Below are 19,067 nucleotides of genomic sequence, written 5' to 3'. Positions count from 1 at the left end.
AACTTGGATGCATATGCTTATTAGTTCTGCCAGGTTTTTTTTTTTTTTTGAATCTTTGAGGTTTTCTGTATATAAGATCATATTATCTGTAAACAGAAACAATTTTACTTCTTCCTTTCTGATTTTTATGCTTTCTATTTCTTTTCCTTGCCTAATTTCTCTGGTTAGGAATTCCAGTACCAGGTTGGATATAATTGGCAAGAATGGGCATCCTTATCTGATTTCTGATCTCAGAGGAAAAGTTTTCAACTTTTCACTTATAGGTATGATGTTAGGTGTGGGCTTGTCATATATGGCCTTTATTATGTTGAGGTATGTTCTCTCTATACCCACTTTGTTGAGTTTTTATATAAAATGGCTTTTGAATTTTGTCAAGTGTTTTTTCTGCCTCTATTGAGATGGTCATATGATTTTTATTATTCATTTTGTTAATGTGGTGTATGGCATTGATTGATTTGTGGATGTCGAACACCCTTACATCCCTGGAATAAATTCCACTTGATCATAGTGTATGATCCTTTTAATGTATTGTTGAATTTGGTTTGATAATATTTTGTTGAGGGTTTTTGCATCTATATCCAGGATATTGACCTATAATTTTATTTTCTTGGGGTGTTCTTATCTGATTTTGTTATTAGGATAATGTGGGTCTCATAAAATGCATTTGGAAATGTTTTGTCCCCTTCTATTTTTTGGAAGAGTTTGAGAAATATAGTTTTTAATTGTTCTTTGAATGATTAGTAGAACTCATCAGAAAAGCCATCTGTCCTGGACCTTTGCTGGGAAGATTTTAATACTGATTCAATCTCCTTAGTAGTATTTGGTGCATTCAGATTTTCTGTTTCTTCATGATTCAGTCTTGGAAGTTTGTAGCTTCTAGGAACTTATCCATTTCTTCTACGTTGTTCAATTTTTGGCATATAATTGTTTATTGTAGTCTCTTATGATCCTTTGTATTATCGTGATACCAGTTTGAACCTCTCCTCTTTGCTTTATGATTTTATTTATTTGAGTCATCTCTATTTTTCTTGGTAAGTCTTGCAAAAGCTTTGTCTGTAAACTCTTTTCAAAGAACCAGCTCTTGCATTCGTTGATCTTTTCTACTCCCTTTTTAGTCTCTACATCATTTTTTTTCTATTCTAATCTTTATAACTTACTTCCTTCTACCAACTTTGGGCTTAATTTGTACTTTATTTTCTTTATGTGTTAAGTTAGGTTGTTTACTCGATATTTTTCTTGTTTCTTGAGGTAGGCATTTATTGCTATGAACTTCCCCCTTGCAACTGCTTTTGCTGCATCCATCAGTTTTGAAACATTGTAGTTCCCTTTTCATTTGTCTTGCAATATTTTTTATTTCATTTTTGATTTTTTTGTTGACTTTTTTGAGGTTTTTTTATACTCTAGATAAGTGTCCTATGTCAGATATTCAGTCTGAAACTCTTTTCTCCCAGTCTGAATTTTAATTTTTTTAGTCCTCTCAACAGGGTTTCTCACAAAGTGTGTATTTTAAAATTTAATAAAGTCAAATCTATTTTCCCTCTTATGTGTGTGGTTTTGGTGTTAAAACTAAAAACTTTTTGACCAGCCCTAGATCACAAATATCTTCTCCTAACTTTTTCTTCAAAAGTTTTCTAGTTTTACATTTTTCACTTAACCCTTGGGTCAAATTTTATCTAATTTTGTATAATGTATGAGATATCAGTCCAGGTTCATTCTTTTGCCTTTGGATGTTTAATTGCAGTGGCACCATTTATTTAAAAGGCTATAATTTTTTTCCATTCAATTGCTTTAGAAACTTTGTTAAAAACCAGTTGGGCATATTCATGTAGATTTATTTCTAAGATCTCTACTCCATTCAACTGTTCTAGTAGCTATCCCCCAGCCAGTATTATACTGTCTTGATAACTGTAGTTATGTAGGAGGACAATATCAAGTACAATGTTGACTTTACTCATCTTTTTCAAGATTGTTTTGACTATTTTTGATCCTTGGCATTTTCACGTACATTTTATAATTAGCTTGTCCATGTCTATACAAACAGTTGCTGCAATTTTAATAAGAATCATGTCAAAATTTACCTCTTTACTATGTTAAATGTTCCAACTCATGAACACATCTTTCCATTTATTTAGTTTTCTTTGATTTATTTAAATTTTCTGCATATAGATGCCAAAGAGTATATTAATTTTCCTAGAAATTATAAACTGAAATTCATTTTAATATCTATTTTCACACAGTTGTTGGTAGTAGAAATGCAATTAAGTTTGTGTGTTGATCTCTTATTATTGCAACCTTTCTGAACTTGTTAGTTTGAACAGATTTTGAGGGGGAAATGTCCAAAATTAAGGGAAATAAAAAGGAGAAAACCTTTGGGATAAAGAGCGTTGTGAAGATCTCCTTACCTAACACTATAAACGCAACACATACAAAAATAATAAATTATATTTCATCCAAATTTAAAAGTTTTATTTTGTGGAAGATCTCAATAGGAGGATAAACATACACACACACACACACACACACACGTACAGATCTTCTTCTACTTACTATCAGAATGAGAAAGTAAGAAAACAATTCCATTGCAATGGTATCATTAGAATAAAATACCCTGGAACGCATTTAACCTAGGAGGTAAAAGACCTATACTCTGAAAACCATAAGACATTAATGAAAGAAATTAAACAGAACACACACACACACAAATAGAAAAGACAAAAAAGATATATCCTTTGTTTCCTTTTTACTCTCTTGCTTTCTTCCCCAGTACTTTGATGATTTCTTGTAGTGGTCTGTTTCAACAACTTTCTCTAAACCAATCCTACAAGAAATATTATAGGTAAGTCTTTCAGTGAAAAGGAGAGACCAAAGTGACAAAGACAAGAAAATCTCCAGAAATAATGACAAAACAAGAATGAAATGGCAACAAATACCTATCTATTAATAGTTACTTTGAATGTAAACAGACTAAACTCTCCAATCAGAAGATATAGGGTGTTAGGATGGATTAAAAAACAAGACACATCCATATGCTATCTACAAGAGATTCATTTTTGACCTAAAGATTGAAAGTAAGAGGATGGAGAAACATTTCTCACACAAATTGATGTCAAAACAAAGCTGGAGTAACAATACTTATATCAGACTTTAAAACAAACACAGTAACAAGAGACAAAGAAGGGCACTATATAATCATAAAGCAGATAATCCAACATGAAGATATAACAATTGTAAATATTTGTGCCCCCAACATGGGAGCACACCCAAATATATAAAACAACTAAACAAACATAAAGGAACTCATTGAATATAGCACAATAACAGTAGGGGACTTTAACACCCCACTTACATCAATGGACAGATCATCTAAGCAGAAAATAAACAGTGGCTTTATTTTTTATTTATTTATTTATTTTTTAAAGATTTTATTTATTTATGTGACAGAGAGACAGCCAGCGAGAGAGGGAACACAGCAGGGGAGAGGGAGAGGAAGAAGCAGGCTCCCAGCCGAGGAGCCCGATGTGGGACTCGATCCCGCAACGCCAGGATCACGCCCTGAGCCGAAGGCAGACGCATAACGACAGCGCTACCCAGGCACCCCTAAACAATGGCTTTAAATTACACACTGGAAAAATGGACTTAACAGATATATTCAGAACATTCCACCCTAAAACAGAAGAATATACATTCTTTTCAAGTGCACATGGAACATTCTCCACAACACATCACATATTAAGTCATGAAACAGGTCTCAACAAATGCAAAAAGATTGGAGTCATACCATGCACCTTTTCTGACTACAATGGTATGAAACTAGTAGCCAACCAAAGAAAAAATTTGGAAAGACTACAAATACATGGAGGTTAAACAACATACTACTAAACAATGAACAACAACAACAAAAATACATGGAAACAAATGAAAATGAAAACACCATTGTCCAAAACCTTGAGATGCAGCAAAATGGTCCTAAGAAGGATAGCAATACAGGCTTACCTCAAAAGGCAAGAAAAATCTCAAATTAACAACCTAGCCTTACACTTAAAGGAGCTAGCCTAAAGCCAGCAGAAGGAAGAAAATAGTAATTAGAACAGAAAAAAATGATATAGAAACTAAAGAAAACAATAGAACAGTTCAATGAAACATGAAGGTGGTCTTTGGAAAAAAATTAATACAATTGATATACCCCTTACCAGGCTTATCAAAAAGAAAAGATGGGTGCCTGGGTGACTCAGGCAGTTAAGCATCTGACTCTTGGTTTTAGCTCAGGTCATGATCTCAGGAGCAAGAGTAAGCCCTGCATTGGGCTCCACACTCAGTGTGGAGTCTGCTTGGGACTTTTTCCCTCTCCTCTGCCCCTCTTCACCCTGTGTTCTCTCTCTCTCTCTCTCTCTCTCTCTCTCTCCAACAAATAAAATCTTTAAAAAAAAGAAAGGAGAAAGACCCCAAATATATAAAATCACAAATGAGAGAAGAGAAATAACAAACAACCCCACAGAAATACAAAGATAAGAGAATATTTTTTAAAAGAGTTTTAGTTCTTTATTTTGGAGAGAGAGAGTGTATGAGCTGGGGAATGGGTAGAGAGAGAGGGAAAGAATCTCAAGCAGACTCCATCCTGAACACAGAACCTGACAAGGTGCTCAATCTCACTACCCTGAGATCATGACCTGAGCTAAAACCAAGAGTCAGACACTTAACAGACTGAGCCACCCAGGTGCCCCCAATTACAAGAGAATATTATGAAAAACTATATGTCAACAAATTGGACAACCTGGAGGAAATGGATGAATTCCTAGAAACATATCAACTAACAAAAATGAAAAAGGAAGAGATAGAAAACTTGAACAGACCAATAACTAGCAAAAAAATTGAATCACTAATTGAAAATCTCCCAACAAATAAGTCTAGGGCCAGACAGATTCACAGGGGAATTCCACCACAAATTTAAAGGAGAGTTGATGTCTATTCTTCTCAAACAATTCCAAAAAATAGAAGAGGAAAGAAAACTTCCCACTTCCTATTATGAGGCTAGCAGAATGCCCTGATTCCTAAACCAGACGAAGACTCCACTAAAAAAGAGAACTACATGCCAAGACCCCTGATGAAAATGGATGCAAAAACAATACGTTAAAAAAATCATTCACCATGATTGAGTAGGACTTATTCCTGGGCTGTAAGGGTGGTTTAATATTCACAAATCAATTAATGTGAAATACCACATTAATAAAAGAAAGACCAAAAACCATATGATCCTCTCAATACATACAGAAAAAGCATTTGACACAGTACAATATCCATGCATGAAAAAATCCTCAACAAAGTAGGTTTAGAGGGAACATACCTCAACACAATAAAGGCCCTCTATGAAAAACCCACAGCTAATATTATCCTTAATGAGATATTAAAAAACCGAGAGCTTTTCCTCTATAGTCAGGAACAAGACAAGAATGTCCTCTCTCACCACTATTCTTTAACATAGAACTGGAAGTCCTGGCCTCAGCAATCAAAAATCAAAAAGAAATAAAGGCATCCAAGTCAGTAGGGAAGAAGTAAAGCTTTCACTATTCCCAGATGACATGATACTATATGTAGAGAATCCTAAAGAATGCATCAAAAATTGCTAGAACTGATAAACAAATTCCGTAAAGTTGTAAAATACAAAATCAACATACAGAAATTGGTTGCATTTCTATACATCAATAATGAAGAAGCAGAAAAAGAAAATAAAGAATTAGTTCCACTCACAATTGGACCAAGAACCATAAGATAACTAAGAATAAACCTAACCAAAGAGGTGAAAGACCTATACTCTTAAAACTATAAAACACTGATGAAAGAAATTGAAAATGTCACAAAGGAATGGGAAGACATTCCTTGTTCATGGACTGAAAGAACAAATATTATTAAAATGTCTATATTACCCAAAGCAACCTACACGTTTATTGCAATACAAACAGCATTTTTCACAGAGCTAGAACAAACAATCCTGAAATTTATATGGAACTACAAAAGCCCCCGAATAGCCAAAGCAATACTGAAAAAGAAAAACAAAACTGGAGGTATCACAATTCTGGACTTCAAGTTATATCACAAATCTGTAGTCATCAAGAGGGTGTGGTACTTGCACAGAAATAGACACATAGATCAATGACAGAATAGAAAACCGAGAAATTAAACCACAACTATATGGTCAATTCATCTTCAACCAAGCAAGAAAGAACATCTAGTGGAAAAAGACAGCCTCTTCAACAAATGCTATTGGGAAAACAGGACAGCAACATGCAAAAGAATGAAACGGGACTACTTTCTTATACCACACACAAAAATAAATTCAAAATGGACTAAGGACCTAAATGAGAGACAGGAAACCATTAAAATCCTAGAGAAGAACACAGACAGTCACTTCTTTGACATTGGGCATAGCAACATCTTTCTAGATATGTTTCCTGAGGCAAGGGAAACAAAAACAAAAATAAACTAAAGGGACTACATCAAAATAAAAAGCTTCTGCACAGTGAAAGAAACAACCAACAAAACTAAAAGGCAACCTATGGAATGGGAGAAGATATTTGCTAACGACACAGCTGATAAAGGATTAGTATCCAAATATGTAAATTATACAACTCAAGACCCCAAAAATGAAGGATTCAATTAAAAAATGGGCAGAAGACATGAATAGACATTTTTCCAAAGAAGACATACAGATGGCCAACAGACACATGAGAAGATGCTCAACATCAGAGATCATTAGGGAAATGCAAAGCCAAACTACAATGAGAGAGTGCCTCACACCAGTCAGAACGGCAAAAATCAACAGTACAAGAAACAATAGGTGTTTCCTACACAAGGTTGTGAAGAAAGTGGTGCAAGGGTGCGGAGAAAGTAAACCTTCTTGCACTGCTGGTGGGATTGCAAACTGGTGCAGCCACTGTGGGAAACAGTATGGAGGTTCCTCAAAAAGTTAAAAATAGAAGTACCTCATGATCCAGCAATTACATACTAGGTATTTACCCAAAGAATACAAAAATACGAATTCAAAGGAATTCATGCACCTTAATGTTATAGCAGCATTATTTACAATAGCCAAACTATGGAAACAGCTCGTGTCCATTGACTGATGAATAGATAAAGAAGAAATAGTCTATATATACAATGGAATATTACTCAGCCGTAAAAAAGAATGAAATCTTGTCATTTGCAATGACATGGATGGAGGTAGAGAGTATAATGCTAGGTGACATAAGTCAGTCTGAGGAAGAGAAATACCATATGATTTCACCCATATGTGGAATTTAAGAAACAAAACAAATGAGCAGGGGGTGGGGGAGGCAAACCAAGAAAGAGACAAGGATGTTGTCACACATATTTTGATATCTGTTTGGTTTCATGCTTCTACTATGCATGTAAAAAATACTTGTTGAATTAAATTCAAATGTTGAGAATGCCTGTAAATTATGATGTCCAGCAAAAAAAAGAAAAAAAAGGGCATTCAATACCAACGGTGCAAATACAGTAATGAATTTAAGTAATAAATATGTATTTCCCCTTTTGGTTACTTGACTGAACACGGAGATTTTTAGTAGAACTAGGAACAATCTTTTAATACTTATCCCTTCAATAACATATATATAAGACTTCAAAAGTTTGATCAGGTTATAGACAACCAGGAAGAAAGTTTAAGAGTAACATAATTTTTATATGTTAATCCCATCAATTTTCATATAATTTGGCAAAAAAGATAAAAATACTAACTTTAAGGTACATGGCAGTATTCAAATAAATTAACTGCAGTATACAACATGGATCACAGCCAAACTAATTGATTAGGCTATAAATACTTCGGTGAAATATGCAGAATTGGCTATTTTTAAGTTAAATTCCTTCTGTTATCATTTATTACCTGTACCAATATTTTCTTGATAAATAGACACTAAAATTAGATTTGAAAAAATCATTAAAAAGGAATATATATATTTTTAAAAGGCTAGCCTTCTCCATTTACTCTTGTTTTCCTTTTACAAATTGAGAAAACAATCATTTGATTTTGCACATAAATATTGTATGTAAGGAAGGTAAGCAGAAGTGTTCCCAGGAAGGAGTACTCAAGAATTATCCAGCAAAAAAGTCCTTGCAAACTGAAATTATGCAAGTCACAACTTGCATATTTATCCAAAAAAATGACTGCTCTTTCCTAGTTATTCCCTTTGCCATACTGATAGGGGAAAAAGTTTACATTTAACCTTTTACTAGCCAGATTTTCCTAAGAAGCCAAGTTATACACAATGGAGTAAATCAATAATGGGAAAATACAGTTGTTCTTACAGGATCATTTCATAGTTGTGATTTCTTTTCTTTCTTTTTCTTTTCTTTTTTTGGCCTGATACTTTAAGTCCAAAACCATACTGAGACAGTAAAACACATATACACACCCATTCCATATTTAGCTTTTCAATGAGTTTCCTTAATCAGAGAGTTTTCTTTTTTTTTTCACTGTTACATGTTCATATATTTTATTTTATTTATTTATTTTTTAATGTGAAGTTCGATGATTCATTAGTTGCGTATAACACCCAGTGCACCATGCAATATGTGCCCTCCTTACTACCCATCACCAGCCTATCCCATTCCCCCAACCCCCCCTGAAGCCCGCAGTTTGGTTCTCAGAGTCATTAGTCTCTCATGCCTCATTCCCCTTTCTGATTACCCACCCTTTCTTTACACCTTTCTTCTCCTACCGATCTTCCTAGTTCTTATGTTCCATAGATGAGAGAAATCATATGATAATTGTCTTTCTCTGCTTGACTTATTTCACTTAGCACTATCTCCTCCAATGCCGTCCATGTTGCAGCAAATGTTGAGAAACCATTCTTTTTGATAGCTGAGTAATATTCCATTGTATATATGGACCACAGCTTCTTCATCCAATCATCTGTTGAAGAGCATCTCGGTTCCTTCCACAATTTAGCTATTGTGGACAATGCTGCTATGAACATTGAGGTGCATATGGCCCTTCTCTTCACTACGTCTGTATCTTTGGGGTAAATACTCAGTAGTGCAATTGCTGGATCATAGGGTAACTCAATTTTTAACTTTTTAAGGGACCTCCACACTGTTTTCCAGAGTGGCTGTACCAACTTGCATTCCCACCAACAATGTAGGAGGGATCCCCTTTCTCCACATCCTCTCCAACAATTGTTGTTTCTTGCCTTGTCCATTTTTGCCATTCTAACTAGCATAAGGTGGTATCTCAAAGTGGTTTTGATTTGAATTTCCCTGATGGCTAATGATTTTGAACATTTTTTCGTGTGTCTGTTAGCCATTTGTATGTCATCATTGGAAAAGTGTCTGTTCATATCTTCTGCCCATTTTTTTGATTTGATTATTTGTTTCTCATGAATTGAGTTTGAGAAGTTCTTTGTAGATCTTGGATACCAGTCTTTTATCTGTAGTGTCATTTGCAAATATATTGTCCCATTCCGTGGGCTGCCTCTTAGTTTTTTTGACTGTTTCCTTGGCTGTGCAGAAGCTTTTGATCTTGATGAAGTCCCACAAGTTCATTTTCTCTTTTGTTTCTCTTGCCTTTGGAGATGTGTCTTGAGAAAGGTTGCTGTGGCCGATGTCTTAGAGGTTGCTGCCTATGCTCTCCTCTAGGATTTTGATGGATTCCTGTCTCACATCGAGGTCTTTATCCATTTAGAGTTGATCACAAAGACAGCATGGTACTGGCAAAAAAACAAACACATAGACCAATGGAACAGAATAGAGAACCCGGAAATGGACCCTTGGCTCTTTGGGCAACTAATCTTTGATAAAGCAGGAAAAAACATCCAGTGGAAAAAAGACAGTCTCTTCAATAAATGGTGCTGGGAAAATTGGACAGCTACAAGCAAAAGAATGAAATTTGACCACTCCCTCACACCATACACAAAGATAACCAGAGAGTTTTCTAAGAAACAAAGTTATCTACCAATGAAGACCTTAGATACCACTTTTTTTACTCTTCATGTGTCTGCACGTATGTGTATGTGTTTTGACCTGCGGCTTAAATTAGAAATCCAGCAGTAGATATGGTTAAAATAGGCAACTGTATGTTACCAAACACACTGCGAACTTCCATTTTCTGTTTTCCTTCACTACAGTAATTCAGCCATTGTGCCAGAAAACTATGACCTGGACTACTAACATTGCCAAGCGCTTCACCAGCAAATGGCCCATTTCCAGAGAAGAAAATGCACTTTATGACCCTTACATCATTCCTGAACTAGTTTCCAACGTCCGCGTTTTGGAAAATTAAGCCCAAACCCACGAGTGCACCAGGACAGGTAAGCCTGTGCTTCAAGCGCGCAGTGGGCGGTGGGTGGGTGCTGGAGACTGCGGCTGCGCGCGGGGTCCGCAGAGGGGGCGGGGTGGGTGGAGCAGCCACACCCCCTCCCCCGCCTCCTGGCTGCCAGCGCAGACACCCGCCCCACTGGCCGGGATAGCAGGTCCCGCGCGAGCCGCCGCGGTTGGGCAGCCAACAGCCACCACCGTGGCAAGGCCGGCAGGCCCCACAATGCTGTCTCTCCTGCTGATCCTCTCAGGCCTAAGCCGGCTGACCTCCGCGGGCCCTCGTGAGTGAAGGACCCTGCTCCATAGAGGGCCACTTGTCCCAGAGCCTCTGGGCGTGGCGGGCCCCAGAACCTCGCTCCAGAACCCCGGGTCTGGTTGGGGAGAGCCCAGCGTCTTGTCAGAGCCCGCCTAGAGTCAGATCCTCCTGGGCCTGCTGCTTGGAGGGCTCAGAGCGGGACTGGGACAGTTGCCCCTCACTTGCCTGACCCTGCACTTGGAAGAGAGGGCGCACATCTTCTGGGAGGTGGGGCCTCCAGAGCAGCACTTCTTCGCCTGCTGGGGCTGAGGTCAACATGTCCCAAAAGGCTCTGGATGGTGGAGGGTCATGCTCCAAAGTGGTTAAGTTGGAAGAGTGACGTGATGTGAGAGGACAAGTGAAGAATAAGGACGCTGCCAGGCACTGGGGAATGCTCACACATGTTTTCCTTGCTGTAGATCCTGAAACATCACTTCTACAAATTACAGTGCCGCGGAAGATTGGGACAAACAGCAGCGACGGTGAAGTTTCAGAAACGCATGTAATTAAGAAATCCGTTTTTTAATTTGTGCTTTTATACTTATTTTTGTGACAGAGTGTGCGAGTTAAGGGGGAGGGACAGAGGCAGAGGAAAAGTGAGAATCTTAAGCATGCTCCCCACTGAGGGCCGAGGTTGATGGGGGGCTCCATCTCGACGGGAAATTGTGACCTGAGCTGAAATCAAGATTCAGGTGCTTAACCAATTGAGCCACCCAGGCATCCTGTGGAAATCCCTTTTTTAAAATGAATACTTTATTTTTATTGGACTACATGACCCAAATCAATTCATGCATATTCCTTTGAAATTTTTTGTTCTAATTACTGTGTTAAAGAGTCATTTTGTCTCAATGAAAGTGTTTGATTTTTCTTTTCATTTCCTAATAAACACTATGAAACTTTTTAAAAACCAACTCAGAAAAACGTACCCCAAATTCCTGTCACACAAAATAATAGATACAGATTACCGGACTTTTTCTCTAGAAAATATGTGCATTTAAATATTTATTCCATGTATATGAGGTCACAGTAATATTTACCTTGTAACATGATTTTTAAAATGACTATATAAAGAATTTCTTCATGCCTATATTTGCATATATAATCTGATTAAAAAGTAAAGCACATACATTGTAAAATTAAATCTAGAGAGCACACAGAGTTGTTAAGAAGTGAATGTCTGCCTTGGTTTCTAAAGGTAGTAAATTTGAACTGAATTAATTTTTAGAGACGTGCACACTCCTGCACATATATTTTTAATAATAATATATGAGTGTGCTCATTGACTTTTAATTTATTTATAAAGTTAGAATTTACTTTGATGATCATAAATACAGCTTTGTCATTATTTTTCATAACTGCATGATCATCTCATTATATGGATGTAACATCATTCTTTGTCAAATTTAAAAATGTAGTTTTTAAAAATATTTATTTATTCGAGAGAGAGAGAGCATGAGCATGAGCGGAGGGAGAGGCAGAGGCAACAGACCGAGGGGCAGAGGGAGGGGGATAAGCAGACTCCCCGCTCAGCAAGGAGCCAGAAGATGCAGGGTTGGATCCCAAGACCCTGGGATCATCACCTGAGTGGAAGGCAGGTGCTTAACCGCTTAACTGACTGAGCCACCCAGGCACCCAAATATGTAGTTTTATAAGCCTTCTTGGATAGTCATTTCCATAGGATCGATGGGCAAGTCATTAAAAAAAAATGATAAATATTGCAAAATGTCTCATAAAAGTTGTGTTAGTTGACTCCCATTAACAAAAAATAATGACACTTACCTACTTGAGGGCTTTCCAGGCTTAGTTCTCATTTCTTTTAACATGAACATGAAAATGAATGCTTCACTTTTAACTGGCATTTTTTAATTAAGTCTTAAGATAACATGCCTTGATGTATATTGCCTATTTGAATCTTTTCTTTCTTGTTAATTTCTTTTTTTTAATTATAATTATAATAATATTTTTTTATTATTTTATGTTAGTCACCATACAGTACATCACAGGTTTTTGATGTAAAGTTCGATGATTCATTAGTTGTGTATAACACCCAGTGCTCCATGCAATACGTGCCCTCCTTACTACCCATCACCGGTCTATCCCATTCCCCCAACTCTCTCCCCTCTGAGGCCCTCAGTTTGTTTCTCTTGTTAATTTCTTACTGATTTTGTTTCTTTTTATATGAATTAGAAGTTTTGGTTAGGACAATTTGATTTCAAGAAAGAAGGTTGATGTAAAGACACAGAGGCATCTGCTAGGAATCCAAGTATTGGAACCTCAGTGGCCAAATCTAGGAGGAGCATTGAATTACTAACTGGAAAATTGTTAGACAGTGGGGCAGGTTTTATAGACTGAGTGGTCTGTTCGACTGTCTCCCTTTATGGCACCAAAAAAATCTGGTGATTATGTGTTCGTAAAAGCTATTACACCGAAAATAAATATCCAGAGAGTTTAAAATGTTAAGAGGAGTATGACAACTACTGGGAAAATGCTAACCAAAAGCAAACACAAGTATCCATGAGAAAAACAGAAAAAAATCCACATTTAGTACACACACCAGTACACCATTGTGAGAGATAAGCATCATTACTTAATAAAATATTTAGTTCACTAGGAACATATAAAAATTCTAAATTTGTATGTATTTAAAAATGCTCTCAGCATATGTAAGAACTGATTGCAGTAGAGGGAGAAATTTTCAAATCTATGTTCATAGATCTTAAAATTTTTCAAATCCATTTTCATAGATCTTTTCTCAAATGTTGGTTTTTAAATCATAAAAAGATTCATAAAGACAATTTGAACAATAAAATATTTTATTGATGGCTTTATATAGAATTGAACCCATCACCCTGAATATATTGTTTTTTCCTCTCTGCTGTTCGTTAGGGCTCACTAGACTCTATAGGGTATCATCGTGAGGCTTTTATGTAATGGCAAAGCATATGATACAGCAAGAGAAAGAGAATTCAGGCAAATATCAGGAATTCAAGAAACATTCCTATGAACCCAAACTCTGCTTCTGGAACATGCTGAGTCCCTGGCTTGAAGTAGCGAGACTTATGGGGGAAATTTTGGCTTTTAGAGAGCTCCTTAAAAAGCTTTCAGTGACTCTCAGTAGCCAAGCCAGCCTTGTCAGCCTAGGTAGGGAAACACTAAAGAAGTTAACCTTGGCCAAGAGAGTACTTGAACCTGAAAAAGTACCTTACAAATCTCACTGCCTTTGTCTTAGCTGAAAGTGAGAAACGTCCAGAGTTCTAGGCAAACCCCAGAGGTAAAGATAGTGTTTTTCTGATCCAACTACAATTCAACTTTATCTCTACAGTAATGATGCACATTCTTCTCAGGAATATGCATATTATTCAACAAAATTGACAAAAGGAAAAAAATCGTTAAAAATCAAATATTACCAATACAGTATCTGGTATCGATTCAATTAAGTTAAATCTTTAAAAGTTCTAAAAATGTATATGGAAATTTAAAAATACACTTCTACATTATTCATGGGTTGAAGAAGAAATCCTAAGTCATAATGTATATTAAATGATAATGGATGAAATAGAAGAATTACAACCCCAAATTCAAGTCATATTCTGAAGATGACATAGAGGCATACTTTATAATTGTTTGCAATTTTGTTAATTTTACTCCTGTTTACACCCAAACAAAATATGTAATGAAGAAAACTACAGATTAAAAGGAGAAAGAAATAATATCAATAATTTAGGGAGATGTTGACACATCTGTTTTTTCTTTTTTATAGATTTATTTATTTATTTTAGAGAAGGGGAAGGGGCAGAGGGAGAGAGAGTCTTAAGCAGACTGCACTGAGCGGAGAGCTGGACATGGGGCTCCATTTCACACCTCCAGGCTCAGGGAGCTTAGATCATGACCTGAGCTGACATCAAGAGTCAGATGCTTAACTAACTGCACCACCCATATGCCCCAACACACTTTCTTCAATAGCTGTAAACTTACAGAAGGCTGAACATGAGAAGGATTAAAATGACTTATGCAGATAAATTTAGGAGGTCGGAAAAAGATGGTGGAGGAGTCGAGGACCTCTTTTTACAGCTGGTCCCCTGAATTGAGCTGGATATCTACCAGATCATCCTGAACACCCATGAAATCAGCCCTAGACATAGGAAGATACATCTTGATCTCTATAAATGAACATCTCCAGTGCTGAGTATTGAGGTACAAAGCGGGGAGCCGTGAACCTGTGCACAGGTATTGGAAGATAAATAGAAGGGGGAGGGAGCCCCCACGCTCGGGTGCTGGAAGCAGTAGCCACCTGCACTGGGGAGCAGGCCGGACTGGCGGACTGGCATGCACCCACGAGAGAGCAGACTGAGACCAGGAGCCTGGGAACACACACACCACTAGACTGACAACCGGAGTGCCGGAGCACGCACTGAAACTAGACCAAAACCGTGAGCCTGGGATCGCACACGCATCCAAACTGAGAACCGGAGCTCTGGAGTGCACACTCGAACTAGACTGATACCGGGAGCTTGGGAGCGCACACACGACCAAACTGAAAACCGGAGCTCTGGAGTGCACGAGAACCACACTAAAACAGGGAGCTTGGGAGCACACGTGGGGATCCGGGGACAGCTGGCAGTGTTAGAATCACAAAGGACAGAGATGGATGGGCCCTGGTAGGGAGGACTGGGAGAGTGGCTATGGGGAGCACAACCCAGGATGCTATGAGGTCTTTAGCAGCACCAACAGAAAAGAGTTAAAATGGCCAGGAGAGCTCAGTGGAGAGTGGACTGTGATCTTTCTGTTCTGAAACAGAGGCTAGGATATGGCCACTGTGGCTCTGACTCTCAGAAGAGTCACAGAAAACTGCAAGGGGATGCTGCCAGAGAACAAAAGCCTAGAAATACTGGCTCACAGTGTGCGCATCCCCATCCCCCCTCGCAGGGGGCAGGGAGACTTTACACAAACAGGGTGGCCTGAGTATCAGTGTGGCAGGCCCCTCCCCCAGATGGCAGGCTGAAAAATCAAGAAGCCCACATCCTTAAGGTCCCTATACAACAAGTGCACAGTGCCTGGGTCCTGGTCAATAATTTGAGGTCTGTGCATCCCCACAACCTCTCCTTATTAGAATGACGAGGAGGAGGAATCTTCAGCAAAGAAAGGAGACAGAGACTGGGGTCTCTGCCACAGAACTGATGGATATGGATATAACCAAATTGTCAGAAATGGAGTTGAGTAACAATGGCCAAGATGATGTGTAGGCTTGAAAAAAATATTAACAAAAATATTAATGAGAATGTAGAATCTCTAAGGGCAGAAATGAGAGTGAATCTGGAGGAAATTAAAAATGCTATGAATGAAATGCAGTCTAAAATGGATGCTCTGAGGGCCAGGGTAAATGAGGCAGAAGAACGAATTAGTGAATTGGAAGATGGGATGATAGAAAAGAAGGAAAAAATGGAAACTTGGCTAAAAAAATCCAATCTCAAGAATGTAGATGGGAGATTATTGACTCAATGAAACATTCCAATGTTAGAATCATCGGCATCCCCAAGGGGGTGGAGAAAGAGAGAGGTCTAGAAGAGATATTTGAACAAATTGTAGTTGAGACCTTCCCTACCTTGGCAAAGGAAACAAGCATTCATGTCCAAGAGGAAGAGAGGACCCCTCCCCAGATCAATGACAACAGACCTACACCACGTCACATAATAGTGTAATTCACAAATATTTAATCCAAGGATACAATCTTGAAAGAGACCAGGGGGAAGAGAATCCTAACCTACAGAGGGAAAAATATCAGAATAATGTCAGACCTGTCTACAGAGACCTAGAAATCCAGGAAAGGTTAGCAAGGCATATTCAGAGCTCTAACTGAGAAGAACATGCAGCCAAGGATCCTTTATCCAGCAAGGCTGTCATTCAGAATGGATGGAGAGACAAGGACCTTCCAAGACTGGCAGAAACTGAAAGAATATGTGACTACCAAGCCAGCCCTACAGGAAATATTAAGGGGGGGGTTCTATAAAAGTAAAAAGACCCCAAGAGTAATACACAACAGAAATTTACAATCTATAGAAACAAAAACTTCACAGGCAACATGACATCATTAAAATCATATCTCTCAATAGTCACTTTCCATGCGAATGGCCTAAATGCTCCCATAAAATGCCACAGGGTTGCAGATGGGATAAAAAAACATGACCCATCCATTTGCTGTCTACAAGAGACCCATTTTGAACCTAAAGATATATCCAGACTGTGAAGGGATGGAGAACCATTTTTCATGCCAATGGACCTCAAAAGAAAGCTGGGGTAGCAATTCTCATATCAGATGGATTAGATTTTAAACTAAAGACTAGAGATACAGAAGGACACTATATTATTCTTAAAGGATGTATCCAACAAGTGGATATGACAATTATAAATATATATGCCCCCAACAGGGGAGCTGCTAGATACACAAGCCAACTCTTAACCAAAAAAAAAGAGACATATAGATAATAATAAAATAATAGTAGCAGATCTCAACACTCCTCTCCCAGCAATAGACAGATCACCTAAGCAGAAAAGCAACAAAGAAACAAGAGCTTTGAATGACATACTGGACCAGAGGGACCTCATAGATATATACAGAACACTACGCACATGGAACTTTCTCCAGAATAGACCATATTCTGGGTTACAAAACAGGTCTCCACCGATACCAAAAGGCTAACATTATTCTCTGCATATTTTCAGACCACAATACTTTGAAACTGGAACTCAATCACAAGGAAAAATTTGGAAGAAACTCAAACACTTGGAAAGTAAGAACCATCCTACTTGAGAATGATTGGGTAAACCAGGGAATTAAAGAAGAGCTTAAGCAATTTATGGAAACCATTGAGAATGAAAACACATCAGTTCAAAACCTTTGGGACACTGCAAAGGCATTCCTAAGGGGAAAATACATGGTCATCCAAGCCTCATACAAAAGAATAGAAAAATCTAAAATGCAGTTCTTATATTCTCACCTCAAGAAGGTGGTGCTGGAACAGAAGAACAGGCCTAACCCATGCACGAGAAGTCAGTTGACTAAGATTAGAGCAGAGGGACGCCTGACTGGCTCAGGTGGTTGAGCTTCTGCCGTTGGCTCAGGTCATGATCCCAGGGTCGTGGGATCAAGTCCCACATCAGACTCCCTGCTCAATGGGGAGCCTGCTTCTCCCTCTGCCTCTGCCACTCCCCCTGCTTGTGTGCTCTCTCTCTCTGACAAATAAATAAATAAAATCTTTTAAAAAAAGAAAAGATTAGAACAGAGATCAATGAGTTAGAAACCAGGAGCACAGATCAGATGAACAAAACTAGAAGCTTGTTCTTTGAAAGAGTAAATAAGATCAATAAGCCACTGGCCAGACTTATTCAAAAGACCAGAGAAAGGACCCAAATTAATAAAATTATGAATGAAAGTGGATATATCACAACCAACACCAATGAAATAGGAAGGATCATTAGAAACTTTTATCAACAACTATATGCCAATACATTAAGCAACCTGGAAGAAATGAATGCCTTCCTGGAAACTTATAAACTATCATGTCTGAAACAGGAAGAAGTTGATTATTTAAGCAGACCAATTAATTATAAAGAGATTGAAGCAGAGATCAAAAATCTCCCCAAAAACAAGAGTTCAGGGTCTGATGGGTTCCCCTGGGAATACTACCAAATATTCAAGGAAGAAATAATACCTATTCTCCTGAGGCTGTTTCAAAAAATAGAAACAGAAGGAAAACTACCAAACTCATCCTATGAGGCCAGTATTATCTTGATCCCCAAACCAGGTAAAGGCCCCATCAAAAAAGAAAATTACAGACCAATATACCTGATGAATATGGACGCCAAAATTCTCAACAAGATCCTAGCTAATAGGACTCAACAGTACATTAAAAGGATTATCCATCATGACCAAGTGGGATTCATCCCTGGGACACAAGGGTGGTTCAACATTCGCAAATCGATCAGTGTGATAGATCACATCAATTAGAAAAGCATCAAGAACCATATGATCCTCTCAATTGATGCAGAAAAAGCTTTTGACAAAATACAGCATCCTTTCCTGATTAAAACCCTTCAGACTGTAGGGATAGAAGCTACATTCCTCAAGTTCATAAAAACCATCTATGAAAAGCCTAAAGCGAATATCACTCTCAATGGGGAAAAGCTGAAAACCTTTCCCTTAATATCAGGACATGACAAGGATACCCATTATTATCAACATAGTACTAGAAGTCCTTGCAACAGCAATCAGACAACAAAAAGGAATAAAAGGTATCCAAATTGTCAAAGAAGAAGTCAAACTGTCTCTCTTCACAGATGACATGATACTGTATATGGAAAACCCAAAAGAATCCACCCCCAAACTACTAGAACTTATTGAGCAATTCAGTAATGTGGCAGGATACAAAATCAATGCTCAGAAATC

General features: G+C 37.9%; 2 protein-coding genes across 2 annotated transcripts in view; both read left to right on the top strand.

Annotated features, from left to right (window-relative positions):
• LOC113261995 (disintegrin and metalloproteinase domain-containing protein 5-like) overlaps positions 1 to 10,294 on the top strand; it is a 118,257-nt gene extending 107,963 nt beyond the window's left edge. Inside the window, exon 13 of the mRNA XM_048220722.1 lies at positions 10,140 to 10,294. Coding sequence (XP_048076679.1) covers positions 10,140 to 10,294 — 155 coding nt within the window. The remainder of the gene's footprint in view (positions 1 to 10,139) is intronic.
• Positions 10,295 to 10,487: 193 nt separating this feature from the next.
• The window catches only part of LOC125283696 (A disintegrin and metallopeptidase domain 3-like), an 86,695-nt gene continuing 78,115 nt past the window's right edge, over positions 10,488 to 19,067 (top strand). The window contains exons 1-2 of the mRNA XM_057303369.1: positions 10,488 to 10,610; positions 11,044 to 11,126. Coding sequence (XP_057159352.1) covers positions 10,553 to 10,610; positions 11,044 to 11,126 — 141 coding nt within the window. The 5' untranslated portion in view covers positions 10,488 to 10,552. The remainder of the gene's footprint in view (positions 10,611 to 11,043; positions 11,127 to 19,067) is intronic.

This window comes from Ursus arctos, unplaced genomic scaffold, assembly GCF_023065955.2.
Source record: "Ursus arctos isolate Adak ecotype North America unplaced genomic scaffold, UrsArc2.0 scaffold_27, whole genome shotgun sequence".
In the NCBI taxonomy this organism is placed as follows: Eukaryota; Metazoa; Chordata; class Mammalia; order Carnivora; family Ursidae; genus Ursus; species Ursus arctos.
Note: the sequence above shows the minus strand (reverse complement) of the source record. Positions and strands in the feature narration are given on the sequence as shown.